This window comes from Ursus americanus, chromosome 4 (assembly GCF_024610735.1).
Source record: "Ursus americanus isolate L20-20 chromosome 4, mUrsAme1.1.p, whole genome shotgun sequence".
NCBI lineage: Eukaryota > Metazoa > Chordata > Mammalia > Carnivora > Ursidae > Ursus > Ursus americanus.
Genome location: NC_142130.1, coordinates 95868404 through 95886065, shown reverse-complemented (window position 1 = coordinate 95886065; position 17662 = coordinate 95868404). Strand labels below are relative to the sequence as shown.

The window sequence follows — 17662 nt, the reverse complement described above, 5'->3', positions numbered from 1 at the left end:
AGTGCTCAAGACAAGAGAAATCCACTCTTACAGCTCTGGAGGTCAGAAGTCGAAGACGCAGGTGTGGGCAGTGCTCTGCTCCTCCCGGAGACTCCAGGGGAGAATGCAGACCCTGCCTCCCGCAGGCTCCATGGCCAGGGGTCCCTTCACCTTCAAAACCACACACAGCACCTGTGTGCCCTCCGCTTCCCTCGACCGTCTCCTCTCCCTGCCTCTGAGCCTCCTGCCTCCCTCTTAGAAGGAGCCTGCGGTGACACTGCCCCCACAAGGAATCCACCATCGACCCCAGCTCGAGACCCTTAGCTAATCCCATCTGCAAAGCCCCTTCTGCCGTGAGAGGGGCAGCTGCAGGCCCTGGGTCAGCATGCGGGCAGCTTTGGCTTGTATTTTTCAGCTACCGCACTCCTGCCTTGTGGGCTCACTCCTGACTGCACTCTGGTCTCTGCCCAAGGACCACCCTGTCCAAGGGCCAGCCCCGGCCACGGCATCTGAGACCACACCCGAGGCCCCACCCCACCCATCACTCTCCTTCATCTTGGTAGCTGAACCACTGCCCCACATTTGGAATTTGTCCACATCTGTGTTGTCTTCCTCACTGAAATGGGAGCCAAGGGAGCGCGGGCTCTTAGACACAGAAGAATCCATTAGAACAGTGCCTGGCGCATAGCAGACACTCGTTAAAGTGTGTCGTACACACAGATGAATGAGTGAAAGAATGAAGGGTAACCTGACCCTCGCTGCTCCCTCCACGTGAGCTGGGGTTCCAGCTGCCCCCAGGGGCCAGCACCTGGGGCCTCGCCACCTACAGACACCCCTCCAGGCTGTGGGCGCCGTGCCTGCCCTGAGCCTCATACCAGAGCTGCTGCAGGTGACCGTTATCGCCAGCTGGGGACGGCCTTCGGGGAGGGGGAGAAGACAGTCCAAGGACGGCCTCCCAGAGGAGGGAAGGCCGGACCTGGGTCCCAGAGCCGCCAGAATTAGCCAGGGCCTCTCCCCACCAGCATACAAATGTGCTTTGGCATCTGCCATCTTTTGAAAAGGCCCTCCTGAGAGTCCAAGCCTCCTCCAGGTCTGCTCGTTGTCTGAGCTCTTCGGGGGACACATCTGTGAAGGATGGTTCCTTCTTGACCGCTGAAGGCTCTTTCCCGCCGTGCTTCCTGCCTCGCCCTGGCAATGTGTCAGCACCTCGTCCCACAAGGACTCCAGGCCAAGGCCCCCTTCCCTTCTCCCAGCTGTGCCCATAGCGTTCGTGCCAGCTAGATGCAGGCACCCCAGAGTTATGCGTGTAGCACGGCCCCCTCGGAGCTCCAGCACCAAACATCCAGCTCCGTCAGCACCTGGCATGGACCCGTGATTCCATCCCCATCTCACTTTAAGCTACCATCATCGAAGACAATGCCGATAACCCTCGCCACCCCGACTCACCCGGGCATCACCACGTGTTCACGGTTCAACCAGGACGTGGTCGTGCTGCCTTATCCCCCTTCCTCTCCTCCATCGAATTTATCAGCAAGTCCCAAGGGCTTATTTCCAACGGATACCTGGATTCCACCTCTCCACACCACCTTCCGCCCCCAGATTCCAGCGCTCTGCTGACGGATGCCATAGCACTTTCAAAACGCAGCCACTCCTTACTAGAAGCCCCTTGAAGGCAGAAGCCAAACACATAGACCCAGCGCCCGGTACACACCCGTCACGTCCCCTGACCTGCCTGGACCAGAGCTAGCCATTTGCTTGTCGGTGTCATCTAGGTCGACCATGTGGTCACAGGGACAGTCCAGATCGCTCCAGCCTAAGTATTGATCACGTCCCCTTCACTCTCGGAAGGGTCCCAATTTAAGCAATAAGCTATATAGGCATCTTCCTAGCACGCCAAGCCTGGAAAGCATCTGGTGTGCTCTCTACTGAGTTCCCCAAGAGCAAAGGTTGTGACCTATTTGTACATGTTTCTACTACCAGCATCCAGCGCAGTGGACAGCACATAGACGAACATTCACTAGCTCCAAGGACGAGTGCAAGAAGAGCTCTCTATGTGATCCAGTACGCAGGAAAGAACTAAGCGGCTCTCCTCGGAACACGAGCCAGTCATGCCGTCTCTGCAAGGCACGAGGATCTCTGTGGCCTGTGGACCATTTAGCCTGAGCAGATCCCCTTCGGCCATGCCTCCCCCAGCTGGGAGGGCCCGGTTGCTCACCTCCACACGTGTGGTTCAGCTTTTGGGGAGCCGAGGCCGGCGGCTCGGGGTGACAGGTGCACTGGGATGAGCCCTCCACGTTCAAACACTGCTCTCTCCCAGAGCAGGCACTGAGCTCCTCGATGACGCACTCGTCGACATCTATGGAAAAGAGGAGTAGGTGAGCCACTCATCACAGCCCGAACCACCTAGTCATTCGCGTTAACCTCCAGATAGGCGTCACGCGGGCTGAAGAAGTGGCTTGGGCAGTGGTCCCAGGGTAACTTCTGGAGCCCTGTCTTAGAGAGCCCCTGGGCCCGCAAGGTGCCTTCACCCATGCCGGTGGCCCACGTCTCAGGCATGCGGCACCCCCACTTTATAGCGCCATGTGCTGGGCGGGCGGGGGGAGCTGCTGCCACCAGCGAGTCTGAAGGGTCATGAAATGATGGGGTCTGAAACTCCTGCCCAAGAATAAACCTTGTGGACGGGCAGTTCTCTGGACCAGAAAGAGAATGGAGCCTCCCCTGGTGTTCAGAAGAGCCCTGTCACTCTCCTGTAACAGTCGCACAGTCTGGCAGGACACCAGCCCAGACAAGGGTGCTTCACTACCAGGATAAAATGAAACAAAGCAAGGCCACGTCACAATTTTACCTAAGCTGGAAAGGAAACACAGACACCGAGTCACCTGCAAACCACCACCCCACTCGCTTGGCCAAACGAGTGACTGTTAGTTCTTTACCAATTATGGCTTATCTTTGTGCTGGCGGTCCCCTCCTTTTAGACAAGACTTGCTGAGACACCCAGTCTTAGCATTGCGCCCGCTCTCCAAGAGGGTCCAACGTAGAATGAAGTCCCATTTCCTTAGATTCTCCCCCAACTGTCCTCTAGTAGATTCCCCAACACCCCCTACGAGATGGCCAGGCTCCCCTGCTCGTGCATCCTCACTCGCTGCCTCGGGTCCGAATCCCGACCTGCTCGCTACAGGTGCGCTCCCATGGTCTCTGATGGGGGCCTCATCAGAACAGACAAGACAGCCCCCTTCCCTTACTGGCACGGCTCAGTCTGGTCTTCAAGAACATCTGTGGATTCTGAAGGGAGTAAAATGCAATCGCTGGGCTCCAGACACTGGCACACCCCCTTTGCATGTGACCGTCAGTGTCACAGAAGCTCCACCAGCAAGAGAAACCATCCTCCCTCGGCCCAGGGAGCGGCAGGTGCAGCTGCCTCCCGCTGTGGACAAGAACGTTCCCCAGAGCCCAGGCTTCGCTCACACACTGTCCACGGCTGCTTTCAGCACAAGAGCAGAGCTGAGCCGTTGAGACCAAGGCCATGGGGGCCCACAGCCAAAACTCTGTACTGTATGGCCCTTTCCAGAAAAAGTTTGCTGACCCCGACAAAGATCCCCCCAAAAAAGACAATGACCAGGTAATTCCTTCCAGAAACAAGACCAGCTCTGTGTGCTTTACCAAGTTCAGTGTTGGGCAGTTCTGCTAAACGGGCCTCCTAGGGCCAAGGGTGTCATTGGTGAAGCTGGGGAAAGGCAAGAGGGAAGGTTGGGGACCCAAGAACTGCAGAGACAGTGGTTTAGCTGTTCTGGGACATGCTCACCAGCACTGGAGTGGAAAGGCAATCCAGGGTGGGACGGTGTGGAGGGGACCCGGAGGGAGCGAGCCAAGGGAAGGGCAATATCGGTGCAAAAGCCTTCTCAGGGCGCCTGGGGGGCTCCGTCGGTTGAGCGTCCAACTCTTGGTTTCGGCTCAGGTCATGATCTTGGGGTCGTGGGATTGAGCCCCAAGTCAGTCTCCACACTCAGCAGAGAGTCTGCTTAAAGAATCTCCCTTTTGGGGCGCCTGGGTGGCACAGCGGTTAAAGCGTCTGCCTTCAGCTCAGGGCGTGATCCCAGCGTTCTGGGATCGAGTCCCACATCAGGCTCCTCCACCATGAGCCTGCTTCTTCCTCTCCCACTCCCCCTGCTTGTGTTCCCTCTCTCGCTGGCTGTCTCTATCTCTGTCAAATAAATAAATAAAATCTTTAAAAAAAAAAAAAAAAAAAAAGAATCTCCCTTTTCCTCTGCCCCTCCCTCCACTTGTGCTTTCTCCCTGTCTCGTAAATAAATAAATCTTAAAAAAAGCCCAAAAACATGGGGCGCCTGGGTGGCTCAGTCGTTAAGTGTCTGCCTTCGGCTCAGGGCGTGATCCTGGGGTCCTGGGGTCCTGGGATCAAGCCCTGCATCGGGCTCCTCCGCTGGGAGCCTGCTTCTCCCTCTCCCACTCCCCCTGCCCGTGTTCCCTCTCTCGCTGGCTGTCTCTCTCTGTCAAATAAATAAATAAATAAATCTTTAAAAAAACAAACAAAAACCTTTCTCAAAACCTTCACCTTGGAGCTCAGGGTTTCAACTTGGTTTGGGCCAGAATGAGCTAAAAGCAGGTCAGACCTACCCTCCCCCGCCGGATGGTTCCTGCAGCCCCCACCCCACCCCCCACGGAGGGGACGGGGGGGGGGGGGGAGCAGTACCTTGCACCTGGATGTTGATCACTTCATAGACGCGCTTCACGACCTCGTCCAGCATGGCGGAGACGTGGGCCAGCGGCGCCGGCCGGGGCAGGCCCAGCAGCAGCCGTGACACCGTGCTGGCGGTGTCCCCGCGGGCTGACTGCAGGTGGTGGACAGCGGGGCGCAGCGGCTGCAAGGCGTTGGCGACCTGTGAGGCCAGAGTCAGAGCGTCACTCGTGGCCCGGCACCCATCAGACGGACAGGGAGACTGAGGCCGGAAAAGGAAAGACTAATCAAACGCCCAGGGGCGCGCGCACGCACGCACGCACGCGCACGCGCACGCGCACGCCATTGTGCTCCGCAGAAAAAACCCTCTGCGATGTTTCTCTTCATCATCCCGGTAGAAGTCCTACAAACCAGATCGTAAATACTTTAGCAGTTGTGAAGGTTGCGTTGTGGGCCCTTCAAGAAACGCCAGCGTTGGAGTCCTGATCCCCGGAGCCTCGGAGTGGGACCTTATTTGAAGTAGGGTCATTGCAGGTGTCGTTAGTTATAAGGCGGTCATTGGGGTGGGTTTCTGTCCGGTGGGACTCGTGCCCTTCCGCAAGGAGCTCTGGTCACAGACACAGACCCGACGCGCCCGGGCACGGGGCCTGGGACAGACTCTCCCCGCGCAGCCGTCGGCAGGAGCCCGCCCTGCCCGCACCTCGCTTCCAGACTGTGTCATTCCGGACGTACGGGAGAAACGTGTGCGGTGCGAGCCCTGCACCCGCGGTGCTGTGTCCCGGCGCTGTGTCCCGGCCGCCCAAGGAAAACCCCTGGCCCCCCAGGACCCCAGCCCACCGTCGCCTGGAGGGAGATGTGGAATCAGAAGTAGGCAGAAACCACCGTCTGCTGTCCTGCACGCCCGGGTTTTGCTTTCTGTTTTGTTTTTGAGGCTTAAAGCTCTCTTTTCTTAATTCGTACGAATTCTTCTTTCCCCCTCCTGGTATCTCCAGATTCCAAGACAGCGCCGACATCACCAGAGCAGGCTCCGCCAGCAAAGCCCTGGGTCTCCCGAGAAAGCAGAAAGGCACTTTGGAGGGCACTAGAGCCAGTCTCCCTGGCAGACCCAAAACCCCTTCCTCCCCGGGGAGACAGAGCTGGCCATGGGCGCGGCAGAAGAGAGCGCCTTGGGCTCCTGGCCTCGTGGGGATCCGCAGTCAGGGTGCCCAGCGCCGGCGGCTGCGGAGCGCGTGGGAGGCAGGACCCCTGCAGGAGGAAACAGTCTTCCTGGAGGAGCAACACCCACGCGCATGAAGAGGGAAGGGGGGGACCCGGGACAATAAAATTTAGAATACCAACAACCGCAACTCAGAGCCCGCATTGTCGGCACCGCTATAAGCTCCTTACATGTACTGTTTAAACCACAGAGCCCTATCTCAGGTGGGAGGATGAGTATTCCGATTTAATGGAGGCGTCAGAGGCCCAGAGAGGTGAAGTAACTTGCCCAAGGTCACACAGCAACAAGCGGCAGTGTTGGAATTTGCCAGGCAGTCTTGCTTCAGAGCAGTGTTCTGACTAGCCAATGGGGCAGCCCCAGCCCTCAACAAGCCAAAAAGAGACAAAAATCCCTTTCGGTTGGGACAGTTAAGGAGGCCTCCAGGGGAAGGTGACGTCCTGGAACACCTGTCTAGCTGCTTTCCTGGACAGCCCAGACAAGGTAAGTGTGAGTGCCACCTGTCCTGGGGCTGCCCCTGCCTGTAGGCCACACATCAAGGAAGGGCCCTGCTCTGTGACTGACCCTGTGACCCACAGTCACAGATGGGACACATCTATGAGCTCTAAAGGTCGGGTGGGACCAGCCACGTCTTGTGCCCGGCTCAGTGTAGAAGGAAAACGCGGGGCCCCTTGTTCAAGAATTATCCAACGGGTCACGAAGCAGCAGTTGAACATCAAGCCAAGGGTGAGAACCTTCCATTCATGGGGTGACTGTACGGGTCAGTCACCCATAAAGCCGGCCCTGAGGTCAGGCTGTCCCCCAGGGGAGAGCCGCCACGGGGCTCCCAGCACGGGTGGAGCCATGCAGAGTGGGGAGGCTCCATGAGAAGGCTCTGCGAGCTGTGTCCGCAGCGGGGGGCTCTCCTCAGGGAACATGCGGCCACATCTAGAGATAGTTCTGGTTGTCGCAGCGGGGAATGTTTCTGGCTTCCTGTGCGTGGAGGCCAGGATACTGTGGAAACCCTGTGATGACAGGGAGCCCCCACAAAGAAGAGCCACCCCACCCCAAATGTGGATCGTGCCCAAGTGGAGACCCCGCATCGAGAAGCCCCTGCCCGGCACATCCCAGGAGGCCTGCAGAGCTCCACAGGGTGGAGGCTAGAACCTCAGGGATCTTGAGTGAGGTTAGCGAGGGCACAGCTCTGGGGCCTAGGCAGTCTACACTGCGGCACCCTTCTGTCTAAACTAAAAGCTTACGGGTTCCGTGCTCCACATGGTCATGGGGTAGCTTACGATGCCGCTACCTCAGAACGCGTCAAGCCACGCTGAAGGATTCACATTTAGTTCAGAGTCAGCCATATTGGCGTCACTTGTGGAACCCCCCACCCCAACCCTCTGTTCCCACCCAGTGCCTCCCCCGGAGTCAGCCCGGGCAGCCTTCCCTGGAGAGGCGCCCGGACAAGCCCCCTGTCCTCCCCGCCTACCATGGAGTGCAGAAGCCGCATGTGGTCCAGGAGTCTGGGGTCCACCGCCTCGAGCTCCTTGAAGTCCATTTTCACCAGGACAGTCACCTGGTACCAGAAGGTCACCGGGCTCTCTGGAGCTGCACGAGGACACATTCTGATGAGCAACGGGCCTGGGATGGGCTGGGGCCAACAGAGGCTCCCATCAAGAAATCCGCTGCCAGGAACAGTGTGGCACACTTCCCCCACCTGCTGCCCCTCCTTCTCCTTACGTGCTCTGTATACTATCCTATTGTATATAACGTAGGCCAGGTAATATTGTCTATATTATATATAATATAACGTATAATGTAGTAGTATGATTGATGCATGTTATATGGGATGTAATATCTTCCATTGCACATTGTGTGTATTATTACATTATGCTGCACTAACAGGACACTATGCTGACACTATAGCATTATAACGTATATCCCGTATGATGTATATACATTATTTATATATATTTCCTTAGTTCTGAACCTTGACCAACCTCTTCTCCTGGGAGCAGGCCATAGTCAAGAGCAGAACTTTCCAGACCAGACACGTGCATACTGCAGGCCAGGCTGCAGACCTGCCAAACCAGTGCTCGGAGAATGACCTCGGTCCCTGAGGTGCTGCAGGAGCCCCCAGCCGCCAACTGTACGTCTCCTCACTAGGACACAGCTCAGCTTCCAACAGGCACCACCCCGACCCCTGGCTTCTCCAGCACACCGGGAAGATTGCAGTCAATGCTCTTCCAAGAATATCCTCCTTCCTTGGAGCACCTGGGAGCACTCCTCGCCCTGAGATTTCAGTGGCCAGATTTCGACACAGACATCACCCAGGAGTGGAATGCACCCATGCACACGGCTGTAGGCTCTCTGTAAAACCAAGCTGCTGCTTCTGGAAACCCACCCACCCAACCTTCACCTAGCCCAGGGCTTCAACCCTACCTCGGGGGGCAGGAGCCACGCAGTGGTGGCCCCGGGATGAGAGGCAGCACTTCCGAAGTCCTGGGCAGTCTGTGTCCAGGATGCATGGTGAGGCGGGTGCTTCCGGCCCCACCATCGGGCAGACCCCAGGTCTCGAGGCAAACTCCCTGGACTGATTCAGAGCTGAGGGGAAAGTGATTAGCAATCAATGATGTTGCCCACAAGCACTGGTGTTCCAAACACTGGATTCCATCTGTGTTCCTAGAGACACGCAGCACGACCTGCTCAAGGGCCATGTCCTGGTCTGGGCATCACCTCACCACGCACGTCCTTCAGAGCACTGTCCAGGGCCGTTTGCTCTGACTTGAATACAGTTTAATCATCTTTCCTGGAAGGAGGACAGTGTGAGCTGGGGTGCTTGGTGTCCCCTTCTTTCTAGGCCAGGTGCAGGGGCTCCACCCCTCCCCCACTTAGAGACCCCCTTGCTGCTCTGTGTCCCCATAGCTCACTCATTCAATATTTATTGAGCGCCTACTATGTGCCAGGCATGTGGTAGGTGCCCAGGATCCAGCAGGGGGCCAGCGGCAAAGTCCCTGCCTTCGGGACACTTAGATTCCAGCGGGCAAGGCCAGTATGCACACAGACTTAGAGAAACCAAGCCCGGGAGTGGCAGAGACATGGTGGGCTTTTGAAGAAAAGGGCTTTTGGGGACCGAGATGCAGCAAAACTACCAGAGAATCCGTGGGCTCATGGGGATTGGCCAGGAGTCATGGTGCTGGCGCTCAGGGTGGTGGAAAGCTCAAGAGCAGGGAGAAGAACCTGACCCTGGGGAAGCCGGGGTGCTGTCCTGGCGGGGGGGGCTCTGCTGGGGGTGCTCCTGTGGCAGGACCCACAGCGGTCTGCAGGGCTGCACACCCAGAGGGGCAGCTGGGCTCAGGACAGCAGCAGACGAAGGGAGCCCAGCAGCCGGGAGCTCGAGGAGGCTAGGGACAGGAGGGAGGGGCACAGGCGTCGGGGGAAGGTCCTGCATGATCCGCAGCCTTCCTGTCACCCACCCCAGGGATGAGGGCTCCAGCTACCCTGGGTGTCAGGCAAGTGCATACGGCTCTGCCCAGATTCGTCTGAAGCCCCACACCCTACCGGACCTTTGGAAGTGCCATTCCAGGCCCTCCAGCCTCCAGGGAAAGGAGAAGCGGTCAGCAGGTGACCACACTCTGCGAGTGTCCCACAAGGGTGGGGAAGGTTAGTCCCTGGGAGACGCATGGGGTCCCACGTGGAAGGGGCTGCCGTCCCAGGGACAGCCTCCCTGGCTTCCCCCAGGGTCTCCGCAGAATGCTCCACAGACCGCAAGAAGGTGGGGCCCCTCCTAGTGCTGGGAGCGCATCACCTGGGGCAGCTGTGCCAGCCAAGGAGGAGAGGAGAAAGCCAAAACTGCCCAGAGGAGGGGTCTGCGTTCGCTCTCCTCACAGAGCCAGGCCGGCCACTGCCGTGCGACCTGCTGAGCGGGGGCTCGACGTTCAGCCTCAATACCATTTTCCTCTGCGCGCTGTCTGGGACTCCCTCCCAGGTGCCTATTCCGACATGTGAAGTCCTGGAGACGCTGCCCCGTGGGGGCTGGCTCTGGGGGCATGGAACAAGGGCATGTGGTGCAGCGGGAGATCCTTGCTGCGGTGGAAATGCCAGCATCCCTGTAGGGCCGGTGCTCAAGGACCTCAAGGTCATTGCCTTCCCTCCCAGTGCAAAAACCAACAGGCTAAGGAGACATGAGATTAGATGTAAGGTGGGCTCCCAGGACAAAAAAATGACACTAGGGGGGAAAAAAAGTAAAATCCAAATAAAGCGTGAGGTTGAACTAATGGTGGTACACGACGTTGGTTCTTTCGTTGGGGCAGATGCACCATGGTGACGGAAGCGCCACCATCAGGGGAGCAGGGGAGGGCTATGCGAACCATCTGCCATCTCTACCACCTCTCTAAATCTGCAACTACTCTGAACTAAGAGGTTTATTTACATGAAAAGAAATACAGGCCACCAAGAAAAACTGGCTTCCAAAAATGGTTGCCTGATCACAACAGAAGTGATTTCAAGTTAAAGTTCATCTTGATGCTGGCGTTCCCCCTCCGTCCTTGGAGCCCGACTGCTTACTGAGAGCCCAAGAGAACAGTCAACAGTTCCAGCTTGGTGGAAAGTCAAAAATCTGCTTCTCCTTCCACGAACTCAGCCCAAACAATGAAACAGGGCTGCCCAGAGCCTGGCAACCCAAGGTTAGTCACAGGTCAGCGAGACGGCCCGGAGGTTTCCGTCGGGACAGAGGCCCTGACGTCTCTCCCCAGGGCTGCGCATCTGACCGGCTCTGGAATCATGGTTCCCGCCCCCCCTCCTTCCCCAGAGGGGTCCTGGTCACCCGCTGGGGGAGCCTCCTGGCCCCATGGGGTCCCGGACCCCCCAGATGATGAGCCTGTGGAAATCAGCGCTGTCACCATAGTGGGTGAGTATCGGCTGAGACGCTCGTAGGAATTCACGGCGAGTGAATCATCCCACCGTGCACAGCAGTGTTTGTACCATACGATACTCATCACCGCGTTATTTATACTAACGAAACGTTGGAAGCAGCTAGACGATCACTGGTAGGGGCTCGCTTCATCAGTGCTGCTATATCCGTGCCTAGGACGTAATGCCACGTGGCCATTACATCACGCTGCGCATAGTATCTATTGACAGGAACGACGTTCCAGATGAAATGCTAAGTGGGAAGAATATGGTACGAAGAATCCCGGTCAGGGTGACCACGTGTTTCTAGAACGTCTGCCCTGCACGGGGGCTACAGGAGAATATCGACCGTGGTTGTGTGTGGGCAGTGGGCATATGGCTAATTTCTCTTTGTTCTTTCCTGTGTTTCCAGATTTTCTGCCTGGCTCATGTATTCACTTTTGTAATTATATTGATGATACATTTAAGTCAAGTAATGTATGACTTATCATTGTTTCCCCAATGCTGGACTTTAAAAAAAATGGAAAAAGTCCTCTATCTAGATTGAAGAGAACATCACGTGTGTGCTCATAACTGCCTTCCCTTTTTAGAAGGTCGGTTGCCGAGTGGGAGGGGACAGAGCCAGCCAGTCTGGGGGTTCGTGGCTGCCCGGGGGTAAGACTCCCAGCCGAGAAAACCCATTTCCCAGCTGAGAAAACCCATTGCCGAGATGCGGGTCACCCCCCACTGGGCGGGAAGAGTACCCTCTACCCTCCGGTCCTCCCCAAATTCCCAGGCTGTGCCCCGTGGCTACCACAGGGGCCGGCCCCTATCTCATTCTGGGCAAACCAAGCAGCGAGACTTCTTCTCACTTCCTGTTCCAAAGAGCCAGGCTGTCACTGGCACCTGTGAACGAGCTTTGATCAAAGGAGCCGAGCAAAGAGTGCACGGGGTGGTGCTGCCCCACACAAGGCCCCGTGGCAGCTGCGGTGTCACACCGGGCCCTCGCACCAAGCAGGGCCCTTGCTGGGAAAGAGACCCAAGCTACGTGCCCTGCCCCTCCCATCTCCGCCCCTCCCCCACCCCCACCCCCACCACGGCCCCCTCCCTCAAATGCCACCAACCAAATCCAACCAGGGGTTGGGGAGACCTAGCCCAAGTCTGTGCCACCTTGGTCAAGGCACCTGCTCACCCCCAGGTCTGTGACCCCATCTGCATGGGGGGGTGTTCTCCCGGCCGTCAGTGACCGGAACCTGCCTGGCTGGCCTGTCATAAAGGGCATATGCAGTGAAGGTCCTCTTCTCCTTCCTTCTGGGCTCCTCTCCACACGGCTACTAGAACGACTCTCTGGGGCCCAAGGGGGACCCCCACCACACTCAGCCACCTCACAGGGGCCTCTCGTCCTCCAGGGGAGTCCCCCTTTCTTGCTCCCCGTGTGTCCCCCGCCACCGCCTCCCCCTCCCTACACCAGCCACACCATTACCAGCAGTTCCCCCAGAGAGCCCTGCCTGTGGGGCTCTCTAACTAGAATGTTCTGGCCCTCTCCACACCTGGTGAGTTCCTAATTAAAGGTGCCAACACTCCAAAAGCGGGGCTGACGTCCCACGAGAGGCATTTCCTGGGGGCTGGCTTGTGGAAGGCAAGGAAGGAGAGCAGCAGGTGGTGGGGAGGGGACACCAGCCCTCCCCCTCCCGTGAGAATTCACTGCCTTAGCACAACGGGGCAGCAGCCTGACAGAAAGGCACCAGTCGGCGTGGGGGGGGTGGGGGGGTGCTCAGACGCTCCAGGGGGCTCCTCTGGACAGGTGACCTCACTAGTCAAGTGACCTCACAGCGGCAGCGAGCAGGTGGGAAGAGAGTGGCCTTTGCAGGTGAAACTGGACAGGACAGGGCGGCACCCACCATCCCCCGCACCCAGATCCTGACCCCCACACCAAGGTGTGGCGGCCTGAGCTCTCCCCAACACTGGGACCCCCACCAGCCCCAGAAGACAGGTGCTCCCAGGAACACTTCCTTTGTGCACATGGCCCTTGGAGACAAGGAAAGTGGAAAGGGAGCCAGTGTCTGCACAGGAAGGGACTCCTTAGCTCCAGCCCCTGGCAGGACTGCAAGGGACAGCCCCACCCTGCAAGGGCGCCCTCAGGGAACAAGTGGGAACACGGAGCTGGCAGCAGGCTGTGGGCCCTGAGGTTTTTATGGTGGTGGCGGCCTCGGTGATAGTGGTGTCATTTGAAGGCTCATCTGTGTGTGTGACCCTCTGAACGGGGTCAGTGGGACGTGTCAGCCATCTCTGTCCTCTGTGAGGTGGCTCCGGGGGCCCGAGGGAGGCACACTCAGGATGACTCAGGGCACCAAGCCCACACAGTCTTCTCAGCAGCTGCACCAACTACATCCTGTAGCCGCCGGCTGCGGAGGGGGCCGGCGCCCCTGGTGTGCAGCGTCCCGGCCTCGGGGCGGGGACAGGTTGCATGGGTGCCCCTCCCGGGCCCTGGATGGAGGCTTTGTGCACTCTGGAGGCAGCAGCCCTTCATTTCTAGGGGTGGCCCCGAAACTCACTGGGGCTCCACCCTTCCCACTTCCCCTCCATGACAGGGTGGGGGCGGGGAGACCGTCTGGCAGCTCAGAAACTCATTTTAGAACTGGTATTGACTCAGATTTAACCAGCACCACCACCCACACCCACACACATGCATCCTTTCCCTGGAAGAGGTCTTCTGGAAAGTTCCCTCCATGTCAAGAGGCCGAGCTCTGAATGTTGCAAAGCCCAGCCCCCCGGCCTCACACACTGGCTGGGCACAGCCACACTGGTCCTCCAGGGAACTGCCTCAAGCATCTTCCAAACAGCCCTGATGGAGGAAGAGCGCTCGGGGCCCCTGGGCAGTTTGGGGGGCGGAGGGGACCTTTCCCTCTCTTTCACACATGGGGGCTGAGATTAGGATTTCGGTTGAAGGAAGCATTCCACGACAGCTTTTTAAAAAACGAAAGATCTCCACCGATATAGAAGAGATCGCAATGCTGGTTCTCAAACTCAGCTGTGTGTTCAAATCACTCGGGAGCTTTAAAAAATCCCAGTGCCCCTAGACCAATTTCATCACCTTCTCTGAGGACCACAGCCACCCATTAGTGTTTTTAAAGCTGCCCAGGGGCCTTCAGTGTGCAGTCAGGTCTGAGAGCCACTGCTCCAAAACAGAGGTTCTCCAAGGGGGACCCCAGAGCATCAGGACCAGCTGGAACTTGTGCTGCACCCCGACCCACTGGTTCCGAGATCGGGGCCTGGGCCGGCGAACCACGCTTGGACAAGCCCTCCAGACCATCCTGATGCACGCTCTAGCTTGAGAACCATTGTTCCAGAAGGGCTAACGGTGTGAACAGTGCCTGAGTCTCATTGGGGTCCCGGGGCCCCCCGCCCACCGGCCGCCCCGGACTCATGCAGGACGCAGTAGAGGCCCAGCTGCTCGTAACCCGCACAGCAGTCGGTCACGTTCCTGGACTCGCGGACCTCCACGGCCAGGTACTGGGTTCTGTAAACTGTCTTGGGGCACCGCCTCCAAGGGACCCACCCTCCGCAGGGAACGGAGGTCACGTGTGATGTCTGGACAGCCTCCACCTTCGGGACCTTTCGGGTCACGCTGTACTCGCACAGCGGGAAGCTCAGCAAGGAAAGGCCTTTTCCTGTGAGGGGGTGGGAGGAGGGACGGAAGACACAGCGAAGAAGAAAACACCAGAATCAACTCGACAGACAGTCCTCCACTTCTGCAAGAGCAAGGGAGATGAGACCTCCCTCACCAGCAGCCTCCGGAGTCTGCCCACCGGACCACTGAGAAGTCAGGCAATTGCGTGAACTCCGAGGAGTCAAGGGTAATAGGGACCTGCCGGCTCAGAAGTCCCCTCTGCAGAGCCTGGAGCTGGGGCCCATCCACACTTCCCACAGCCCCGGGGCTGACGGTGCACTAAAGACTTCGGCCTCTGGAGCTGGGAGGAGATAGATCTCTGCCCTTGGAGCACCGGCAGCCCCAGGGGACTCTCCGCGCACTCACCGGCTCTTGGTGCAGGATGAAGGAATGGTTTGACCGTCCTTACATCATCAGATACTTAACCTCTGAGCTCTCGGCTTTATGGAACTGTACAGCCACGGGGTAGGCACCCCATATCATAGCGTGTACCCCTCACCGAGAAGCTTCTGGAAAGAGCTTTGAGACAGCAGCAGAAATCATCTGCATTGCCAACACCAGGACGGCGGCCCGAAGACACCCTCCTTTGGCTCCACAGCATCCCACGAGTGTGCAGAAAGCGAGACTCTGGGGGCTGGTGACCCCTGGGGAGAAGCGGGGCTGAGCCAGCCCTGCAGCCCAGGCTGATGAGGGGGCCTGCAGCCTTACTTTGCATAGCACATGGTTGAGGGACTGGAGAAGTGGCCATGGTGAGTGTGACCACTCAGTGAATGACAATGGGACAGTGCCAAACAGGACAAAGCCCGAGGCTTCCTGCACCGAGAATTTGGGAAGGAGCTCTAGATTTTGTTTTGCATCTTAACCTAGGAGGAGAGGCGAACCACTAATGAAGGTTACATCTCCCAGCCCCTGGGGAGCCACCGTCTCCATCTGAGCATGACAAGGTCCCAGCTGAGCATCAGCAGAGCCCTCCTGCGCACAAAAGTGCGTGCACACACACACACACACACACGCACACACGCGTGCACGCACACCTTCGCTGAAACTGGTTTGGGATCTGTTTGTTGTGCTTTGATTTTTGCATTCCTCCGGAGGCCACCCGGTCCTCTCCAAGTCTGGCTTCTCGGCAGAGCCCAGAGGGGACACCTTACAGCAGATCCTCCCATTCTACATCCTTCCAAGAGCCATCAGCGTGGGACTCGGGGGTCCTGGGTTCTGGTCTCAGAGGCAGGAAACAACGCTCTGGAGTGAGCGTGGTCCTGGCATCAGAAGTTGGTTCCCAAATACCAGCTTTGTGATTCTGAGCACGTTTCCTGCCCTCCCAGTGACCCCATCTTGTCATCTGTCAGATGCGAACTATGTCCTGGAATTAAGTAGATGAAACTCGGCCTGGGAAGGTAGTACGTGGCCGGAAGGGCAAGAAGCTGGGTAACCCCGACGCAGCCCTGATCCTCTGCTCCTGTGTCCCCACAGGCACAGCGAGGTTTGAGGGGGACCTCCTGACAGCTCCAGCTTCTCGAGGCCGAACAGTTTACACGTTACCCATCCCGCAGGAAAAATCAAGTGAAAGAAATCACAACCCAAAATTCCACTTCCGGGGGGGAAAAAAACTTTAAACCAGTGCTTAACTGAAGTTGATCGTAGAAACAGCGGATCTGTGTGAATTCCCAACGGAATAAGACAGATTTCAGAAGGAAATGATTGCAAAGGTTTGCAAGCTCAGGTCTCTGCAGTCCGGGGCTTCAGAAACCCAACATGCTCTCCGCAGGAACATGGGCCTGGCAAAGGCTCTGGGTGCCCTCGCGGGGTCCCTCACTGCCCCGTTGGCCACTTTTCACCTTCATGCACCGAGGAGGACGCGGGGAGCTAGCAGGCCCCAAGGGAGGGGGTCCAATTCACAATCCCGAGCCTGCCTGACAGGGGAAGAAGTTTCGAGCCAGGGCCCAAGGCAAGGGTCACACTGGTGGAAATTCGGTCCCTGGCCACTCTGGGTGTCCCTCCCCTTACTTGCAAGTAGGGGACTCCAACCCTCCAAGACCTGAGACTCAAGACTCGGGAGACTTTGATTCTGAGTCTCCAGGAACTCACTACTCGGTGTGGCCTGCGGGCCGGCAGCACCTGTACCAGCGGCAGAAATGCAGAGTTCCAGGCCCCACCCCGGACCCGCTGACTCAGAATCTGCATGTGAACTCCCCCGGCCCCCCTTGACTCAGAGGCACACACACACCATCTCCTCTGTGGTTACCGGAAAGTTCGGCAAGATGGAACTGATGTCGCCTCTCAAAGCAGACGCACCTTTGCAGGGCCGCCGTCCCCACGAGACCTGCTCCCTGGGAGCCCCCTGCTCCTCCGGCCTCACCCACGCCGAGCTCCGAGCCCTCACCTGTGAAGCCGCTGGCCTGGCCGGGGCCTGCCGCGCTGACCAGAGCCAGCAAGGCCAGCCAGAGGGTCCTGAGCATGGTCGGGCTGAGGTAACACGGCTCCAGGCCTCCCCGGAGCAGCCACACAAAGGGGCCTGGAGAAAGGGCCCTTCTGCTCCCGGCGCCGCTGGCGGTGATGATGGCTTCAGAGCATGTGCTCCGAGCGAACAGTCCCTTATGCCTGCTCGTTAACACCTGCCGCCACCACGGCCGGGTCCCTCGGGGAACCCATTCTAGCTCCAGACAGATGGCATCTTTCAGCACCCAACCGGCAGCTGGCATCACTAGGTCCCATCTCGTTGTTACGCAGAAAACCCGTTTCAGACCCAGATCTGACTCCCTCCATCAAGCACAAAGTATTCTCTTTCCTTATCGCCGAGAACTGGCAGGAGAAAACAGCAGCACATCAAAGTGGATTCAGAAAGGCGTCCTTCACCCAGTTGGACGATACAGATCAAAGCCATAAAAATGTTCATACCCCTCCCCCCATGACCTCCCCCCCAGGGCTGCTGCGAGGGCCGCGAAGCTACTGTCCAGAGAGGTCCGTTCCTCGTCCGCATGTAACAGGGAGAAGCGAGCCATCCCCGGAGAATGGGAACGTGAATCATTACAGAGCAGCAGGTGCAACGTCACAGAGACGCGGCTCACCACGCAGAGGGGGAAACGACACAAAGTCGACACAGTCCCTCGTGAAGTTCCATCTCCGTGAGCGACGACTCTGCACGCTTCTGTGAACGCGGGCACACAGTCCGGGCAGAGCCATGGGAACAAAAGGGAAACCATGCGGGTGGTGGGGTGACAGGTGCTTTAGGCTTGATGTC

At 58.1% G+C, this 17662-nt stretch overlaps 1 protein-coding gene across 2 annotated transcripts in view; it reads right to left on the bottom strand.

The window, feature by feature from the left end:
* The window catches only part of UMODL1 (uromodulin like 1), a 63600-nt gene extending 46720 nt beyond the window's left edge, over nt 1–16880 (bottom strand). For both annotated transcript variants that reach the window (XM_087861324.1, XM_087861325.1), the window contains exons 1-6: nt 16805–16880; nt 14180–14422; nt 8304–8465; nt 7351–7469; nt 4688–4874; nt 2195–2335 (exon numbers count right to left, since the gene is read on the bottom strand). In XM_087861324.1, the coding sequence (XP_087717450.1) occupies nt 2195–2335; nt 4688–4874; nt 7351–7469; nt 8304–8465; nt 14180–14422; nt 16805–16880 (928 nt within the window). The remainder of the gene's footprint in view (nt 1–2194; nt 2336–4687; nt 4875–7350; nt 7470–8303; nt 8466–14179; nt 14423–16804) is intronic.
* Between the last annotated feature and the right edge of the window lie 782 nt (nt 16881–17662).